A 20,610-nucleotide genomic window follows, 5' to 3' on the forward strand; every position below is an offset into this window, starting at 1 on the left:
TTACAAACTTTCCTCACAGGAATATTAGATTTCTGGAACACAGTATAAAGTTAGAAAGCTGCCCGAAAACTTACTGTTTCACTGTTGTGTTTACAGCAACAGAGCCAAACATTTTGATCACAAACATAATCTTGTCTTACGTTTGCTTCCAGCTGCCTCAAAATGATTTTGTCTCTATTTATGATGATATAATAATGCAATACTAAAAATGACATGGAGAGAAAATATGTTTTGTAAACTAACTGCAGGCTCCGCAAATGTAAACAAATACCCCTCCCCTCAAATTGCATAGTGCACCTTTAAGTTTGTGTAAGCTAATTTCTAAAACATGCTGAACTGAATGGAGACCAATGGCTGTTAAGTACGTACTTAACACATACTTAGATGAAAGGCATCATATTTGAAAATTAATCACAGAATTACTACAAAGATTCCCTTTCCTTTTTTGGTTCGCTGATGAGAAAAAAAAGCAGTAACGCAACATTCGTTTTAGTTCGCGGGTGCATTATCAACGCATAAGTCGCATAAATGCAACGCATGCTTGGATATTGACACTGGTGGGAGCAGAGGAGAGTGAGCGCTCCAGTTGGGTTTAGTCAAATACAGCTTTAAAATGCCCATGACTTTGACAAGAGAGGCTGGGGTTTTGTGTTGTGTGTCCTTAACAGTACTGCCAGACAAGGCTTTAGATATTGAACGATTCTTCCAAAAATTTGGATTAAGTTCAATGACAACTTTTTGTAATGTCCGGTGCCAATATTCCGATCATTCCTGCTTTGACAACTGTGGTATAGTTAAGCTGAGGGAAAGGTTGTGGTTATGGAGAATACCATAAGGTTAAGGTATGGTTAGGGTTAGGGTTAGGGTTAGGCAACTTAAACAGTTAATGTTGGGGAAAGGCTTGGGGTTTTGTAAAATGTTTGGGGTCTTCTATGTGATACTCTAGTTGGACGTAAATGCGTCAAATTTCATTGAATTGAGATTTCATATAGGGGAAGGTGGGGTGATTTGTGCAACTTTTTACTCAAAGTGATTTTAAAGTGAGGCCTTGACAGTTATGTCTCCAACTCAAATATGTACATATATTTCAGGATGTTGTGCATCCCTGGCAATAAAAACTTTGGATCTGGAATAAACTGTTTAAGAAATATAGCTTTCGGAAAAAAAGTTGTCTTGTCGCACAAATCACCCCACGTAGTGGGGTGATTTGTGCGTCATTGTGTCACAATGACAAAGTCACCATCATCATCTTTCTGGCCATCTGAACTCTCATCAGTGGTGTCGTTAAGTGGAATTGAGATGTCACTCTCTCCTGAGCTACTGTAGACTATCACTTTCTTTTGGTGACCAGCGTATACAGCCATGCCACTGGCACAACTCTCAGAAATGTACTTTGCACTAGTTGCTCCGTGCTTGTGGAACCAACTGCCACCTGACAAATGTGATTCCCCCTACATTTCTGCCTTTAAATCAAGGCTCAAAACCCATATGTACACCCTGGTGTTTCCTCCCCATTAACCTCTGCACTACTTACTTACCTCTGCACTACTATCTGTGTTTATGTGGATGTATGGGCTTTACGTCTTTTATTTTGGTTATTGTTATTTTACCTTCATTGTTTACCTACTGAATGCACTATGTACAGCACTTTGGACAGTGCAAACTGTCATAAATGTGCTTTTATAAATACATTTTACTTACTTACTTACTTATAACTCACCCAGGCCCTTGCGCACAAATCACCCCATCCCCAGAATTTTGGATAATAGGCATGATGCAGCAATTTAGGGTTGACATTGTGCTAACTATATAGACTCAAAGTGTAGCATACCAAAGCACTAAAACATGTGTCAAATGTTTTCAAACGTGTCTATAATTGTTCAGACACAATAATCAAAAAACCTTGATCATGGAAATTTTACTTTGAAAGGCAAAACACAGTTTTTTGAGCTTAAATGTGCTTATATCTTATTCCTTGTGTCTCCCTTCTTTACAGGATGAGTCAAATGGATGGCTCTTCTTAAATATGTGGTCACATTTCCAATTTCTTCCACGGTTTTCTAGAAACAAGGGGTTTTGCAACTTCCAAAATGCACAAATCACCCCACCTTCCCCTACTGGACTTAAAAATACTGGGTTAAGGTTTAGGGTAATACATTGCTGCTGGCTGACATATGCATAGGCTTCCACTATTACTATCAGAAGTACAACCAAAATTAATAAACCTGTCAGACAATTTCTTTTTATGACTGTATGATTTGACGGCGTGATGACTTGTTGCTTCATCTACATTGGGGGATTGATTCAAAACATGCAGGTCCAATTTATTCTGGGCTCAAAGTTGTTTAAATTCCATGCGTAAAAGTTTGTGAAGGAACAGTCCGGACTTGATTGGTGCGGTTGTTTAGTTTTTTCGGGGAAAGGTTTTTGAATTGGCTGGCATGTGCATTGGAGGAACTGGCACACTGCGACACAACTCGGAACTGGCAGTAACTAAATGATAGAGAAAATAAATTGATCTCAGGCACAGCTTGTTACTCAATTTAGCCCAGACTGGCAATGGGAGTGATGAGAGAGAGAGAGAGAGAGAGAGAGAGAGAGAGAGAGAGAGAGAGAGAGAGAGAGAGAGAGAGAGAGAGATATAGGCTGGTGGAGTAGCATGATCCAATAATTTCTATAGTGTTAGGTGGATTTTTCTTTGCCATGTAGGGAAGGACGGGGGAATTTTTGGTCATGTGAGATATATGTTTTCAATCCCTCTCATTTCCCGTTGGCCATGAAAGAGAGGACCTCATGGTGATGTTGTAATCATGTTTCTTTCACAAAAATGTCTTTTTTGCATGTACAAGTACATTTTCTTGCTGTCAACTTAATCGATTGTTGTGCATAATCAAATTGATTCAGGTAGAACAACTTCTATCACACATGTTGATGAACTACCAACATATGAAACCATGTGATGATGATAACTGAAGATTAGCTTGAATTGCTGAGAGAGGTAGTTTTTTCTCAAATTGTGGCAGTGGGGTGAAGTCAGACAAATGTAGTGGAGTTTATTGCTGCTCGCTTACACACGCACTTGCACCCGTCCCCTGACTAGTTTTAGTGCATTTGTGTTTTCTATTTTATTTTGTACATTTGTATATCCGTTATATATTTGTCTAATGTGACTCATGCTTGTGTATTTGTTATTTGTGCCTTTATTCCTAGTGGGGCCTCTTGGACCAGATCAATATTGTAAATAAGAAACTGTTCTTAATGTTTTATCTGGAAAAATCAAGGTTAAATAAATAAAAAGTAAAGTGAGACAGGGTATGTGCCCTCTTGTAATGAATCCATTATATTTGAGGTAGCAAGGATACTAGTTTGAATAAGACAAAAGAAAATGTGGGCCGTGGGTGAATGGTTGAAAGGGTGTCAGCAAGGGCATGGTTTGGCACGTATGTACAGTATGTAGGGGACAGGAGAGTGACCTTTAACATCAATAGGCTCTAAGAAATATGTCTTTATTCAATGAATGATCCCAATAAAACAAATGCAGAAAAAAAGACTCAAAATATGGAAAATGACAGCTAGATCTAGTCCTGTTCTGAGTCACAGGCTGTTCTAGCTGGTTCTGATTGTCCTTTGCTCTGACCCCCAGACACTAGTTGGCTCTAAGGATCCTGTGTTCTGACCCCCAGACTGTGTTTTAATCTAACTGGTTCTATCTGTCATTTGAATTTGAATTATTGAATATGAATTATATGTAGTATTTGATCAGAGTTACTTTCAAGTGTTTAGAAAAATGTTTTGCTTAATTGACCAAAGCCCATGATTATGTTACTAGTCCGACATTAGTTTTGTAATATTTGGTTTTCAAGCTAGCTCTCATGATTCTAACTGTTACAATTTGTATTGTTATGGTAGTTTCAGAGTGTAAAAAGTAAGTGGTTCAGTTTACCCCCTTGATTTTTCAGTTTACCCCACAGCTGGGGTAAAGTGAGACACAACAACTTTTTTTTAAAACAATCATATTTTCACTGCCCTTTTTCTTGAATAAATTCTGAGTACATTTGAGTGATAAATCATTTTAGCTCGCTCAGAGGGGAGCAAATGTAAAAAGTGTCTCAAATTACCATGTTCTCCCATACTCAGTAAGAGGTTGTGAGGTGCACTTTTTATTTTAAGATTCAAGCACATACACACATACTGTGTTGTAATGACACAGTCAGGATGCAGTACAGAATCAAAACTGAACGGTCAGCTATTCTGGCCTTTTAACTCTCAATCCCTTCACTTTCATACTTGGTCTTTCTCTCATGCTGGGAAGAGGAGCTCCCTTGGTCACAGTAGCTTTACTCGTTCAAACGGCAGTGGAACAAAGATAGCCAAAGAGCACAAACAAACAACTCTTTGTCCACAGCACAAACCATATTATTATTTCTGGCAAGGTCAGAGTTGATTTAATTTTCTGCTTAGTTCTCATTAAACAGCTATTGCATTATTTAATTTCCAACAATCAAGTTAGAGGGGGTGGGGAGTCAATATACCTCCACCAAAAGCTTTGGAACATGGCTTGCAAATTTAGCCCAAAAATGCCATTTGGTGCTGGTTACAGAGAGTATCATGCTCCTTTTGATGCCATGTAGAGCTTAAAAAGCTCAGATGTTAAGCATTGGGAAAAAAGTAAGTTCAAGGTTCCCAAAATCTTTCCCTGTTCACTAGCAAAGTAATTCCCAATATTTCCCAATAATTGTTGAATAGCTCAATTAAGTTGGAAAAAATAAATAAAATTGAAATTATGGTTGTTGATTAAAACATTTTCACACACTGAGTTGGCAGTTTCAACTGATCATTACATGTTGATGTGGAGAAATAGTTAAGCTAGCATGCAAGCACAAGTCTCAGCAGTGAGCTTAAAGTAAACAGTTGAAATAGTTAGCTTAAATTAACATTTAAATTGTTTAGCTAAAATAATGGACAAGCCTTTAAAAATAGAAATCTAAGGGTTGGGTCATTTATTGAAATGTTTAGCATAATGTAAAAGACAAAAAAAAAGCTTAAAGTAATGAATACATATCTGAAAATATAGTTAGCTAAAACGCATGGATAGCAATATAAATAGTTAGCTTAACGCAGAATTTTTTTATAAACTATTTTTGATCAAAGTAATCAACAGATATTATCAATAATTTGATAAAAGTAGCCTAATGGATAATAACAGTTGAAATAGTTGGCTAAAAGGAAATGATAATTTGTATCTAATTTGTCTAAAAATAGATACATCCATTATAGGCCTGAATAGAATTCTCTAGGCTTACATATTCTTAAGTGAAAAGTGAAATAGTGAATGATTACAAATACAGCTTTTGTATATTAAAATTCAAGTTCTATAATGTCAACAAAATAAGGGGAATGCTGGTACTGTTGACAGAGACTTATGACAAAAAAATTACAGTTTATTTCAATGTCAAACACTTGTTCACCATGTTTGTTATACATTTATATTGACTTTGAATATCAAAGCCTAACTCAGTTTACCCAGGACTTAATTAAATAGCTTGGATGGATTAAATAACATCCCCACACTTACATTATTGGATAGGCTATTATTGTTGAAGGGGAAAGTTTCTGTGTGCTCATCTTCAGTCTCACTTGTACACCCATACATCATTTTGTGACATCAGAACTAGTCTGGAAGACATTCATGTTAAGTGTGAGACGTAAACTCCAGTTTTATAAGCTGACAAGGGCCAACAAAGAGCTCTTTGTCAACAGCAGACACCATATAGTTTGGTTATTTTAAGGTCAAAGTTCATTTAATTGTCTGCTTGCACCACTTGCTTATTTAATTTCCCTACGATCAAGTTAACTGAGTGGGGAGTGATGGATATATATTCAATTATGCCTTTATTGAGCCTGTCTTGATAGTTCATTTATGCCATATTATCTTAGTCTATTCAGATCATATTTACAAATATATATACAGTATCTCACAAAAGTGAGTACACCCCTCACATTTCTTCAAATATTTCATTATATCTTTTCATGGGACAACACTGAATAAATGACACTTTGATACAATGTAAAGTAGCGTGTGTACAGCTTATATAACAGTGTAAATTTACTGTCCCCTCAAAATAACTCGACACAGAGCCATTAATGTCTAAACTGCCGGTTACAAAAGTGAGTACACCCCTGAGTTAAAATGTCCAAATTGGGCCCAAAGTGTCAATATTTTGTGTGGCCACCATTATTTTCCAGCACTACCTTAACCCTCATGGGCATGGAGTTCACCAGAGCTTCACAGGTTGCCACTGGAATCCTCTTCCCCTCATTCATGACAACATCACGGAGCTGGTGGATACTGGAGACCTTGCGCTCCTCCATCTCCTGTTTTAAGAAGCCCCAAAGATGCTCAATAGGGTTTAGGTCTGGGGACATGCTTGGCCAGTCCATAACCTTTACCCTCAGCTTCTTTAGCAAGCCACTGGTCGTTAGGAGGTGTGTTTGGGGTCGTTATCATGTTGCAATACTGCCCTGCGGCCCAGTTTACGAAGGGAGGGGATCATGTTCTGCTTCAGTATGTCACAGTACATGTTGGTATTCAATGAACTGTAGATCCCCAGTGCTGGCAGCACTCATGCAGCCCCAGACCATGACACTCCAACCACCATGCTTGACTCTAGGCAAGACACACTTGTCTTTGTACTCCTCACCTGGTTGCTACCACACACTCTTAACACCATCTGAACCAAATAAGTTTATCTTGGTCTCATCAGACCACAGGACATGGTTGCAGTGATCCATGTCCGTAGTCTGCTTGTCTTCAGCAAAGTATTTGTGGGCTTTATTTTGCATCATCTTTAGAATAGGCTTCCTTCTCGGACGACAGCCATGCAGACCAGTATGATGCAGAGTGCGGCGTATGGTCTGAGCACTGACAGGTTGACCCCCCACCCCTTCAAGCCCTGCAGCAATGCTGGCAGCACTCATACGTCAATTTTCCAAAGCCAACCTCTTGGTATGACGCTGAAAACGTGCATTCAACCTTCGTAAACTGGGCTACAGGGCAGTATTGCAACATGATAACGACCCCAAACACACCTCCAAGACGACCAGTGGCTTGCTAAAGAAGCTGAGGGTAAAGGTGATGGACTGGCCAAGCATGTCCCCAGACCTAAACCCTATTGAGCATCTTTGGGGCTTCTTAAAACGGGAGATGGAGGAGCGCAAGGTCTCTAATATCGACCAGCTCCGTGATGTTGTCATGAATGAGTGGAAGAGGATTCCAGTGGGAACCTGTGAAGCTCTGGTGAACTCCATGCCCAAGAGGGTTAAGGTAGTGCTGGAAAATAATGGTGGCCACACAAAATATTGACACTTTGGGCCCAATTTGGACATTTTTTCTTAGGGGTGTACTCACTTTTGTTGCCTTCAGTTTAGACATTAATGGCTGTGTGTCGAGTTATTTTGAGGCGACAGTAAAATTACACTGTTTTACAAGCTGTACACTGACTACTTTACATTGTATCAAAGTGTCATTTCTTCAGTGTTGTCCCATGGAAAGATATAATGAAATATTTGAAGAAATATGAGGGGTGTACTCACTTTTGTGAGATACTGTATAGTTTATATGTCATGTAGTATATTCATCAGAAACTGTGCTGTGGCAATTTAACACACGTGCCGTTATCGCTTCCATAGATATCGTTTTGGAAAGAATTACTTCTGTCTAGACTTTACACTTTTTTATGTATTTTAGAGATAATATAAAAAAACAATAGGCCTACAGTAAATTTATATATATTGTCTTTTACTTAAATATTGTATAACATGTTAGGGAAGAGAAATGTTTCACAAAAGAGCACAGTTTGTCGGTTTAGACCCATGGTTTTTGACTTAATTGCACGGACGCTTAGAGACATCATTTAAAAAATAAAGCATATGCAGTGTAGGGCAGACATTTTACTGGCTCTAATAACTTACTCGTCTGAATGTGTTATATTCTTCTATAGCGGACAAAGAGTCAAAACACTGGATCTAAGCTCATAGCATGCGAGGAACTAGAGGTCATCTCTCTGAATCTATTGCCTTCTTGACCCCTCGCTCTCTCTGTTTCCTTATCTCATATTCCTTCTTATCCCCACTACATCGTAGACTTGCTAATGTCTCATGTCTATACCAAACAAACCCTTCAAATAATGGAATTATGTTCTTTAAATTAAATTGTCATTTCCAGCATTGACGTTGACTGCAATTATAGACCATTGGATCATCATTGGAAGTACATTTGTTATGTTGTAATATACTAAACCTACATCATCATATCAGATAATGCACATGTATAACTAAAATACAAATTATATACAATCAGTGGGAGGACATGATGCATCTTTCACCACGTCATTTAGCTGGAGTAAACAGTGAGTGTATTTAGACTGAATTTGACATGCATTCTTTTTAAGGGAAGCTTTGTTAATAGGGCAAGGAAAATGGTGAGGCCCATTGAGTCTTGGTGAGCTGGGGACTGGACTTGCAATCAATCAAGTGCATAATTTTAATAAGACTTCATCTTCATGGTTACAGTCGGAGCCCACCGGGGGCTTCTTTCAATGTCTGCCAAAGTGAGAGATTAAAATTGTCTACAGTACAGCTCTTCTGACATCATCCACAGAGGCAAACGCTAAGCACCGGCCTATCCCGTTCTAGCTCGCTGGACAGTGAGGGTCAAGGATGAGGTGCCCTTTTCAGGACCACAACGCGCTTCACAGCAGTTTACCCACAAGCCTCGGCTCTGTATTGACCAGTGGCTTTCTGCTTGCGGTTCGGACCTGCCTTTGAATTAGGTGCCACTTTCCTTTGTTTAGTATACAGTATGACAGTGTTATTTTTATCAATGTAAATCCACATTTTGGGATTTAATATTTTAACTTCAGTTGAAGGAATTACGATTTTAGGGTGATATTTTTTTTTTTTTATGGACATTACTAGCCTGGCATTTCCAGACCTGCCACTAGGCGCTGGCAAATTAAATTTGCTGCGCCTGTTGGTCTGGGCACTCTCCATTGAGGCTCATTTAATATGTCAAGAAATCCTGAGCTACCAATCAAATCGTTCTATCTTTTTTTATCGGGCCAGAGCCCTATGTATGGTGCTCTGGGGCGGACGTAACCCCGGATGACGACAGTGCTGTGCATGCACCATCGAAGCCGTGATAGTAAACATCAAAGATGGCTGCGGATATGTTGTTGGCTTTGGCCTCGAGCCTTTACGATTTGGAAGACGGCACTCACATCTTTCGTTAGCAAGTAAGAGGAATGTCCTGTTTTGCCGACCAACCACGGCAAAAGTTTAATCTAAACAGTTATCACCTTGTTCATTGCTCTGATTGGTTGTAGTGCTATCCAATTGTGTGCAGTGGCATTTGAAATGCACAAGTATGAGCCGCCCCTTATTACTATTGATCGTGGCCAGACCCTCTATCGTTCAAGATAGCAGGGTCTGGATTTCCAGGCTAGGACATTACTATAATGTTCTGGCAAAGTTGACTAAAGTCCAAAAAAAGTGTGTTCAGACAAGACACAAAGTTTCAAGTTTTTTCGCGTAAATGTAGCTTCTTGACTGTGTGTGTCTGTGTTTGCTATGATGCAATGCAACTTTTGAACATATCATCATCTGACTTTAAGTCTGCTGGCTTGGTGTTATCTAATGAGCACTTGGCCTTATACGTAGTATGTCATGGCTCGGTGGTGGATGTGGGTTTGCCAATGTACAGTAAGAAATGTTGGAAAGAGTGATAGAGTGAACATCCTCTTTAAATATCCAACCTTATTCTGGCTGTGGTTGCCTTCACCATGTGTTACGGCGATGCATGAGAGTAAACTACAGAGTGTAGAGAGGGTTTTACAATCTCCCAGGTGCTCCAGTGAACAAGCTCCTTTTCACCGCTTACAAAGAATAACGCGCTCTAACTGATTTAGTAGTAATAAATTGTATCATTCCAATTTCAGCTAATTACATCTCCTCTGCATTGATGGTGAGGACAGACAGACTGTATCTGCATCCTACTACAAACACACACACACACACACACACACACACAAACACATTCTGAAGTCTGAAACTGCTGCGATGTTATATAATGTTTGTTTATAAAAATTTGAAACAAATGAGTCGCTAACAAAAATAAAAACTACTGTGTTATGTGTTATTGGAATTTCCATTGTGTAGGCCTACTACTCATACACATCACATATTTATCTTTGTGTTAACTTTTACAGTGTAACGGTTAACAAAACACTACATATCTTAAATAAAACTTAAGCACTGATAAAAAAAATTGTTCTGATAAAAAAATACCTACACTATTAGATTAAAGAAAATACAACAGAAACTGGCATTTGCATTTCCGAGTAGTCTTATGAACAATCATGGAACTTTTCATCTGATTAACTACTTTAAGTTATTATCTTTATTTGTATTATGTGTTCCGGCAGCTCAAACATGAAACACGAGACTCCATCCGGTACCTCAGCCAGTTTCCGTCTTTACTTTAAAAATATGAATTATAATTATATTTCACACCACTGTCGAGGCAGACCATTTTCACAAATTCAATATTTCATGCACAAGCACACACACACACACACACACACACACACACACACACACACACACACACACACACACACACACACACACACACACACACACACACACACACACACACACACACACACACACACACACACACACACACACACACACACACACACACACACACACACACACACACAGTTTCACATGTAATCCTGTTAAAATGGCTGTAATATTTAATTCATACGAGGATCATTAAAAGTGCAGTGGTACCGTGTCCATTATGCATTCCTTTTCTAGCAGGATAAAACAGTCCTCAGATGTGGGCGCTGCACTTTGAAGTGTTGTCTCAGAAGCAGGCCAACTCTTACAGGAAGTCCCTGATGTTTAAAACATGCCATGCGGAGGGACTAACAAAGGTGAGCACTTGTGGCTTGCCCCGCGATGAGCCAAAAATGGCCAGCCAGGAATTTTGGCTAGATCTGATAGTGTATATACGCGCAGCAGACATCAAATACACACACAAAAAAGCAGACAAATATACACGTGGGTAATACTGTAGTGGAGTTGTAAGAAATACAAAACGCAGTGTTGTCTGGTACCAACAGACACGTGGGCAGACACACTCTCACGAAGAGACGCAGCAGAGACATGCAGAGTATGCGTCTTGTTGATCTTCAAATGGCTGCTAAATGATTTCGACACACATCAGCATAAATAATGCTCACTCATCCAGCTGACTAAGACAGGCTATTCGTGTGTTTGGTTTTAATGAAAATTCTTTTTTTTTTCCTTCTTCCGCACAGACAGTAGCAGGGCTTGCATTCTCTAATGAAATCATCTACCGTGGACACGTGTGGGACCAATTGCAATTTAACAGCTGAGAGGAGACACAGGCTTGTTTTGCATCACGTCGTCAAAATGATTCTTTAAAAATACACAAGCTGTAATGGCTTGATTTAACTGAATCATGTTTCGCCTTTTTATATTTATGTTGTGATGTGTTCATTTAGGTGCATCAGAACAGAAGAAAATACATCAGCTACTGTTTGCATTCATTACAGAATCAACTCTAAATGGTTCATGACATCGGACAAGCCTGGTTTTCACTACAGTCTTAAAATCAGGGATTCATTTACATGTGTCATGTTATTGCAGTCCAGAACAGATGGTGATAAGGTAGGGCGGAAAACCTTTCTGTGAAAACCAATCAGTAAGAAAGGAAAAGAAAAGGCAACTTTATTATTATAGCACAATTTCCACCCATATGGACAGTAAAATTAAAATGATCTTCTTAGCATTTTTAGCCGTGATGCTAATATTTTTGCGGGTTGACATTGTGCAAAGATTTTACAGTTGGAAGTTATTAACAGGAGTATTCACATCTCCAGAAAACTTAGATGCAGGTGCGTTGGATAAACAATTCATAACCAACGTTTTGGTCCTGATAGAGTTGGTACTTAGACGTTCTTGGCTTCTGATTTAGCTGATTCTTCTTATTATCCAAATGTTGGCCACAGGGGGAGATTCATTTTTGCTTTGTCCAGGAATTCTCTAAAAGAGCCATTCTGGGAAGTCCTGAACTGACCTATGTTGTGAATGGGACTTGATAACAACTCTGTGTGAGTGTACATTTGTGTTTTAGTAAAAAAAAAAAGGCACAGAGGACATGTTTTGGTGCATTTTAGTTGAATCTGTGACTGGAGTTGGATGGTTCAAAAGCCTTCCAAAGGGAAGTTGGTGTCATGAAGATAACCTATAGAGAATGTGCTGAGCTGGTCTGGATGTTCTGCAGGAAGGAAAGTGTGGTGATCCACAAGCAGGAACAACTCACATTCTGTCAACTTATACAGCCACACACACACACACACACACACACACACACACACACACACACACACACACACACACACACACACACACACACACACACACACACACACACAATCATACCCCCTTAACTGTCATCTGTATTTCTGCCTCTGTCAGGCCTTTCCCTGACCAAAAACACACAAGCATACTAACACATACACACACACACAGGATATAGCCATTGCGCACCCCCAAATAAGGTGATGTGTCATGGCTTCCTTTCCGATATTTCTGCAAAAGCTCAGGAAAGAGGCTGCAGCACCTCTCTCCTTCTTCCTCTTCTTCTTCTCCCCCTGTCTCAGTGCAGACAGCTGTTGCCGTGACAGTTGTTACTTGTTCTTCTGTATGAATCCGCGCAGCTCCTGTGGTGCGAGACGCTGCATCTCTCTGGGGAGCCATGAGTCGCTGTTGTGTGGTCAAAGTGATCACCTTGACAGAAATCCAACTTCTGCAGGTAGGGGGGGCTATCAATGATGTCTCGACTGCAGGCCAGAGTCAAAATGGAAACAAGATCTAATATAGTCAAGTCTGAGTGTGTGTGTAATTGCATTTGTTTGTGTTTGCACGCACAGTTTGCAGACTGCGCTTTATAAAAGGGCATGCCTTTTGAAAAGCAGACTAACTGAATAGCCACTGTGTAATGCACATTTTGAGATCAACTTTTGCTATCACAGTCTCATCTTCCCTCACATTTCACAGTCCGGGGTGTGTGGTTACAGCTATTTACTGGTTAGTTAGCTGCAGGCTCAGCAAAAAAAATTAGTTAGCATGCATGTTTGACAAGGGTTTTTTGTTCCACTTCCATTGTATCCCCCATACATTTGATATGGGGAAGAAAGATAACTGGAAATTGGTACTTTGCATTCATTAAACATTGTCAATAATACGTTGTAAAATATGGCATTTTGCAGAAATGAATCCAACCCTCCTACTGGGTTATGTCCATCATTTACAGCAAGTCAGTGTCACCATCGCCCGGTGTTTCATAAGTGGATGGATTTTTTTCTGAAGTGAAAGAAGAACTTGGGCAAGACTGAAACTGCAGTTAGGCAAGAGCTTTTCATGTTTAGGAGAAACACCTGCACTGAGCTGGTCTATTACAGTGGCATTGTGCGAGTGCAGCATTTCAGTGGGACTAAAGAAGTACACCTGTTTTAACTTGGAGGTAATACACAGCGCTATTAAAACAACATAGAATGGGTGAAGAAAATTAGGATTTGAAAGGATATATTGAACTGGACTTTAGGTTATAACATTGCATGTCTCTGTGTGTAATCTTAAATTGTGTTTGCATCTTTTAATGCAGAGTTTTCTGTTTTCAATTAGGAATACATGTCGAGGAATGCAACATATGGATGTTTCTTTTCACCTTTGGTTGTTGTAGGGGCAATGCTTTGACATGCTATATAGTTGCCATTATGTGGCGTTGCAAGTATGAATAAGATACATATTGTATACAACTGCTGGGAAACCGTGATGATGGGTGATGTGCCTTCACAGTAGAGCATGCTAGAGTGTTTGTTGGATATGATCAACCTGCTGCATTCATGTGTTGAAAGTGTACTCAAATGATGTCAGTGAGTTTGGACAAGTTAATTGAAAACGATAAAAAAGGACATGAGTGGGGATAAGGGTGTTGTCTGGTTTGGCTGTGTTAAGTGGTTTTATAGGTCTATAATGAAGATGATGAATTTAAGGAGATGCAGCTGCTGATCTCCTAACGACACGTCTATGCCTTTTAACTGGACACTGGACGTACAAGGACAAGGCGTAAAGATATTATTTTGTTATTCCAACGTCATTGTAATTAACAGGCCATATAAAACTTTTTTCTGCATCCATTAGTGGCCACGCGCAAAACTATAAGAAACTGTCTTGAAAAGGAAGAACATTCAAATGCATTAACTGATACCAATGCTTTGATATTATAAGTACGTTGGGGATTTTAGCTTGCATAATCTGCTGTAGGGTTTGCATGTCAGGAATAACTTTGAAAATGTGTGTACACATGGAAAGTGAACCTGTGACCTCTTCTCTGCCGCTAACCACAAACACTGCCTCTGTTGTTGTAGCAGGTGCCAGAAGCCTGCTGTGTGTGTCTGAACCATCAGAATAGTCAGTATGGTGGTACAATCCTAAACTGGAGCCTTGATTGATTAGATTCTTATCTCCTTCCTGTCCCATGTGTATGGCGGGCATTGATAATTTTCAGCCAACCCTTCTTCACACATGCACAGGCCTGCCATTGTCAGGGTTGGCCTCGGTGACTGAAGCACCATTACCTCTCAAATCTAATCAGATTCCCTTAAGTGGATAACAAGCGTGTCTCCGGCATTTACAGTATAGTGAGAAAGCCAAAGTTAAACCAGGACAAACCCGCCGTCACACGAAGCAGATGTGCTGTGTGTGTGTGTCGCAGTCCTGGCATCCCCAACTGCTGCAATCCGTAGTGGAAAAAAATGTTGATTGGCTAACAACTGGCATCTTGTTTAGCCTGGAGAAGTCAGATAAGAGCTCTCAGTCACCACTGACAAGTTGAGTATTGTGATGAGACCGTGCTTCGTTAGGTAGTTGAGCGGTGAATGAGGACAGCTGGTCTAGCTGACTAGGAGAATTGAATGCTGCAGAGTTTTGGTGTATAAGTCCAATTCCGAATATATATATCCCTATCTTTGAGTATTTTTTCTGCAAGTGGACATTTGACCCATAACGGCTTGTATGGTTCCTAGAAGAACAGAATAGGCTACTTTCTTAGCAAATTATGCATTTAATCAATTGCAGCAATTGTTTTGTTGCTGCATCCCAATACGTTCTGGTAAGACCAGCAGCTAATGGTGGCTAATTTCAGATAATTTAATTAAATTATAGCTGAATAATAGATAGTACAGAGTAAGTTAGTTGACTTGTTGACTCTTTTCCACTATTTTCTAAAAATTGCAGTCTCGCTTCCAATACTTGTGATTTTACTTGACTTTTTGGGCTATTGTAGAGTGCTATAAAAGTTACGTGTTTATATGAAAGCAGAGATGGTTAAAAGACAAAAAAATCCAAGAACATAGTGTATACAAACCTGCTAAAGTCCTACACAAGCATTTTTGCTAATCTGACTTTCTTTTTCTCCCAATTGATTAGCTGACCTCAGTCATGGAAATAATTACTTCAGGCAAGCCCATATAGGACTTGATTTTGACCAGTGAATAGAATACTTATAAGAAGAAGTCTGGGTGAAAGACAGGGCAAGATGATAATCAACAAATGATAGTATCATAGAATATGATACCACTGCTAACAATCAATGTATTAGGTTAGGTATGCCCATAGGTACAATATAGACCATGAACTAATTAAGCAAAACACAACAATGATTTTCTTTATGAGCTTCAGACCAGTATGCAAACTAGAACTTTACAGGCAAGAGGTTCTCTCTAAAAATAGCCCTCAAACTACACTAATAAATAACTTTAAAGTACCTTTATTGTAGTTGTTGTCTGGGAAACTGGTAAAACTAAAGTATCTACACTACACTGAAATCAGTTAATACATAAAAAAGGCTTGGTTAAAATGGCATTAGAAGAGTTATTTAAAACCCCCCCATTGGTGAACAAGGGTCATTTGTGCTGCCACAACCCCTGGAGCAGACAGCAGAGAGAGACTTTTGGAGCTGTCCACCGATTGGTCAGTCGGACAGAAGAGGGCGGTCCGAATGAATTAGTGATAGACGCCAAAGGCAGATATCCTGCAGTGATCAAACCCTGGGTGATCTGACAGTCTGGTGTTTGAAGTGATTATCATGCTAGGCAACATAAAGGCTAACCCCCAGCTTTGGGCCTAATTAGTTCACTTAGGACCCTTTATAAAGACATTGGTGAGGGACCTGGAAGTATAGACACTCACTGAGAGAAGTCAGCAAAGCAGCAGGATAGCAGCAGCAGACTTGGATTCCTAAAGTTGACCTGCTGCTACAACTGCAACTCAACTAACCAATCAGAAGATTATCTGCGTTTTCTGAGAATGCCACACTTAACTGACTGCGGTTACTTCACGATGCGGGACGCAACCAGCGCTTCAAATGTAAGAATACTAAAAAATGTGGAGAAATCCTGAATTACTCAAGCGTTTTGTTGAACAGTTGTTATATTTCCTAAGGGTTGTATTACTGTTTTTTTTATTTATTTATTATGTACTAAAGCAGATTAATGGAATGTGGAAGTGACCAAACCTTCTGCATTTTGTTTGTCATTTTAACTTCAGTTTCTGCAGGGGAAAATACTTTTGCTGTGGATCATATTTTCCAGTCAGAACATGAATTTAAATCTACAGTATACGAAAACATCGGCTTAACTTGAGGAACTCCTAATTCTCATAAAGACACTTGCTACCACACGTACCACAGGTCAAACATGACTCACTAGAATGGGAGTGTTGCCTTGAGCAAAATACAGTATTGCTAGAAGTCTGTAAATTGCTCGTCATAAGTGACTAATAGTAAAATTTGGACTCTCAACCATTCTTTCCCCGTCGAATAACCTTTTCAGCATAAACCAAAAACTGCTCTGATCACCTCATATGTTCTTCTTCAGCGTTTTTTTTTCCAGTGTTGTTAGAAACTCAACTCTCCGAAGACACAAGTGGATTGTCTGTTCTGCCAACTAACTGAACTTGTGTATGTTTTGCTTTACAAGGTACACAGCCACCTGGAGAACTCAAAGTTCCACCTGCACCAGAGCCAGAATCAGCAGGTGAAGCAGTACCTGACGCTGGGCTCCAAGTTGGGCTCTTCGGCGGGGCAGGGCCACACCGTTCAGCATCCGCACACACCTGGCCAGACGCTGCCTATCATGAGGAACGGACACATGCCCTCGGTCAGCGACGGCAGCAACCCCAACAGCCCCGTCACTTTGCTCTCTATGGCCAATCACGACAGCGAGGTGAGTGTGGGGGGGAAAAGAAAGCATCTAAAATTATTATAATGAATTATGATTGTGATCCGGAATATATGGAACTGATAGAGAGAAAAAAAGCGCAGTTGAGCCTATAAGCGGTGACTGGATAAAGAGACAATGGAACAACAATTTTGAACAACAGATATGGCTCTCATACAGGTTGCACTGTGTGGGTCGTCATTTCGGTAGATTACACAACATTCCATATTCCTGTCAAAGGAACTATTTTTTTTAGACCTGTCTTCATTTTTTATGCCATTTGTAAGAATTTTGACTTAGTCCCTCTTAAGTAATGTCATGAACAGATAGATAATCATGGCTGAGAGTTTGTTTGGAGAAATAGAGAAACGTTTAATATATTTCAAAAATATGAGTAATGTGTAAAAACTCAGGATTGTTTTTGTAATTTCATAAAGTATAGCTCCAGCTAATCATCCAAACAAAGTGATTCCATTATTGATCTCCCTCTCCCTCTCATTGATGTGCTCATCAATAACTTCAAGCATGCAGTCTATGATGGGAGAACCCTTTAGAAGGAGGGAACTTAGCATGATTTCCCCCGCCAACTGACCTATGACATGGCAGTGGAGAACTTGCCATGTTATTGAATTTGACAGTCCCTCCCCTTTTTTTGTGTATATTTTGGTTTGAATGTTGAGATTTCAAAAGATTGGACATGTTTTGAAATGCTGGTATACAAGCATTGACGGTCTGTCCATGATACACTAACAATGTTTGTTTCCTTTTAGTTTCAAATGGATGAAGTTATTGATGACCTAATCAGTCTCGAATCCGGTTTCAATGATGGAGGCTTGGATTGCATGGAGTCTAACCTCCTAATGCAAAGCAATGTAAGTATATAACTCACGTTTGCAACAGCTAACATGCTAAGGCTATTCACAATGTGACCGATGATCAACAGTTCGAAGGTCTGTTGTATTGATTTCTGCAACACATACTTTATTTTCTTAACCTGCTCACATTGTTGCAGTTAAGTTTACCTAATGCTAAAGTATATATTTTTATATTTTTTTAAGTTGAAAACAGACTTGCAACCCAAACATCTAGGTGCCGGCTTGACAATCAGCTTGGGAAATAGGGGACCTGTTTGAGTATGGGTCAGCTTAAGTCTAGAGATGAGTCAAAGTTCATTGGGGCTTAGCAACATTTCTCACATTACTCCAGAAGATCAACAATTCAGATTAAGTTAAAAAAAGAACAATGTTTGTGGACAGATGTTTATATATTTTATGACAATGTGATTGAAGAAGCTACATTTATCGTAACCAAAACCAATATTGGAAAGACAGCCAAGTAGAAATGGGACCACGAGCGAGCACTATTGTTGGTAGGATTCATAGACGAGAAGGAATTAAAAAAAAACTCTGAGCAAACATCTGGGACAAGGGGTCCATTTTGGCAACACCTGAACCCAATACAGAAAGACCCTGTGGGATGGTAAAACTGGGAATGTGGCCTAACTCCTTAAAATATATAGAGAGAGAGCCACACTGGCAGACAAATAATCATACACACACACAGATAAAGCGACACACATGGAACACACAACAGATATTGTGACAGGGAAGGAATGAGATAGGGAGGAGAGAGATAAGGGGGACGAGGGAGTGGAGGAGGAAAGGGGAAGCCAACAGCAGGTTTCAAATGAGAACGTAAGCGCAACAGAGGAGTTAGAGAGAGAGTTTTTCAGAGAGAGAGAGAGAGTTACTGAGCCATTGGATGGGGCTAATGCATACACTCCCCATGGGCTTGTTCAGAAATGATACCATGCTTAAATGGATCAATTCATCCTAATTAGTCATACAGTGTGATGCATCACGCCCGTTTCGCAGTGTCAACACATCTAGGAAACACACAGGCGGGAGAAGGGATTGAAGTGATTACAATAGGAGAAGTAGTAGTAGTGGGGGAATTGTTGCAATCTTTCATTTTGATAAGCACTCTTGTCCCCTCCCTCATCCTCCCCCTTCCTCTCTCATCTGAGTGAGATAATGAGAGAAAAATGCACATGCAAACCAAACCAAACCAACTGCAGATATCAGGAAAATGTCGTGCAGTTTCTATACTGTTTTGTTTCATGTCCTCTTTTCTTTCTTCCCTCTTATGCTTTCCATTCCTTCCCATGATGACATGCGGTCTTATCACACTCACCAGTCTGCTAGTTTAGATTTGACACACATGTCGCGGACCAAATTGGCTGTGCGCATCTTTGGAATGCATGGGGTGGGCTTCTGTAGCATTTTCCCATAAATACACAAAATGCGAATTAGACACACATGTGTGTCAGCACGCCATATCTCTGCCATCTCCCCGGAGTCCGTGAAAAGACGTCTTATCGCAGAACTGATGCACGCTTTTCCCAGACCAGAAAGGGACCCGTAGGAAAACAGTTTTGCCTCTGTTCTAAGCAGTTGACCCAGCTGAGCCTTTTCATCTAATGGGATGCTATTTTCAAACACAGAGCACATCTCTGTGTTAGGGGGCACTTTCAAGTGGAGGGGTTTTGAAAATGGTGGCATTAGCAGATCAAGAGGGTCAGGGTCAGATGGAGTAAAGGGCTGAAAGACGACTCTTAATTGGCCTGGTTCCGCTGACGTTCTTGTAAAGTTGTTCTTAGTCCTTGTAATACAAGATGAGCATGGCAGCAAATGGTGACAGCGCAGCCCTGTGTTCTCTCTCTATCTCCTGCTGAGGGAGACATGTGGATACTACAACGCCCTGCTGGGCCGTCTAAAAGCATGAGGCCTGGGGGCTGACACAACTTCTCTTCTCAAAGCCCCGATCACGTCGCTCGCCTTTTGTCTTTTGTTGTCAAAGCTAAACAAAGCAACACAGCAACCAAAAACAAACTGTTTGTGTTGTGGCTATATTGTCTAAAGACGTTAATGGCACGTGTGTTGTTGACATGCGAGTGCAAAGCAAATGTTGTTACGTGCTTCCCCCTGTGACTGACCCTCTCTCTCTTCTCCCTAGGTATCCCTGAGTGGCAGCATGCTGGACGTCTATGGGGGTGAACCAGGTATGAACCCCCCTAATGGTGGAATGAGCCCCACATCTAACCCAACAAAGCTCAATGTAAAAAGGGAATACACAGGTATGAACTTATACCATAGCACTGATCAAACAACTAACCAATAATTCATTATTACTTTATAAAAGCACACACACACACTATATCCAAAGTTAAAATCAC

General features: G+C 40.0%; 1 protein-coding gene across 1 annotated transcript in view; it reads left to right on the forward strand.

The window, feature by feature from the left end:
* Positions 1–20,610, forward strand: part of tfec (transcription factor EC) — a gene marked incomplete at both ends in the record, with an annotated part of 40,110 nt that overhangs the window by 15,107 nt on the left and 4,393 nt on the right. Inside the window, 3 exons of the mRNA XM_080051521.1 lie at positions 17,136–17,381; positions 18,146–18,247; positions 20,391–20,436. Coding sequence (XP_079907647.1) covers positions 17,136–17,381; positions 18,146–18,247; positions 20,391–20,436 — 394 coding nt within the window. The remainder of the gene's footprint in view (positions 1–17,135; positions 17,382–18,145; positions 18,248–20,390; positions 20,437–20,610) is intronic.

The sequence above is a fragment of the Ammodytes marinus genome, assembly GCF_949987685.1.
Source record: "Ammodytes marinus genome assembly, chromosome: 22".
Lineage (NCBI taxonomy): Eukaryota > Metazoa > Chordata > Actinopteri > Uranoscopiformes > Ammodytidae > Ammodytes > Ammodytes marinus.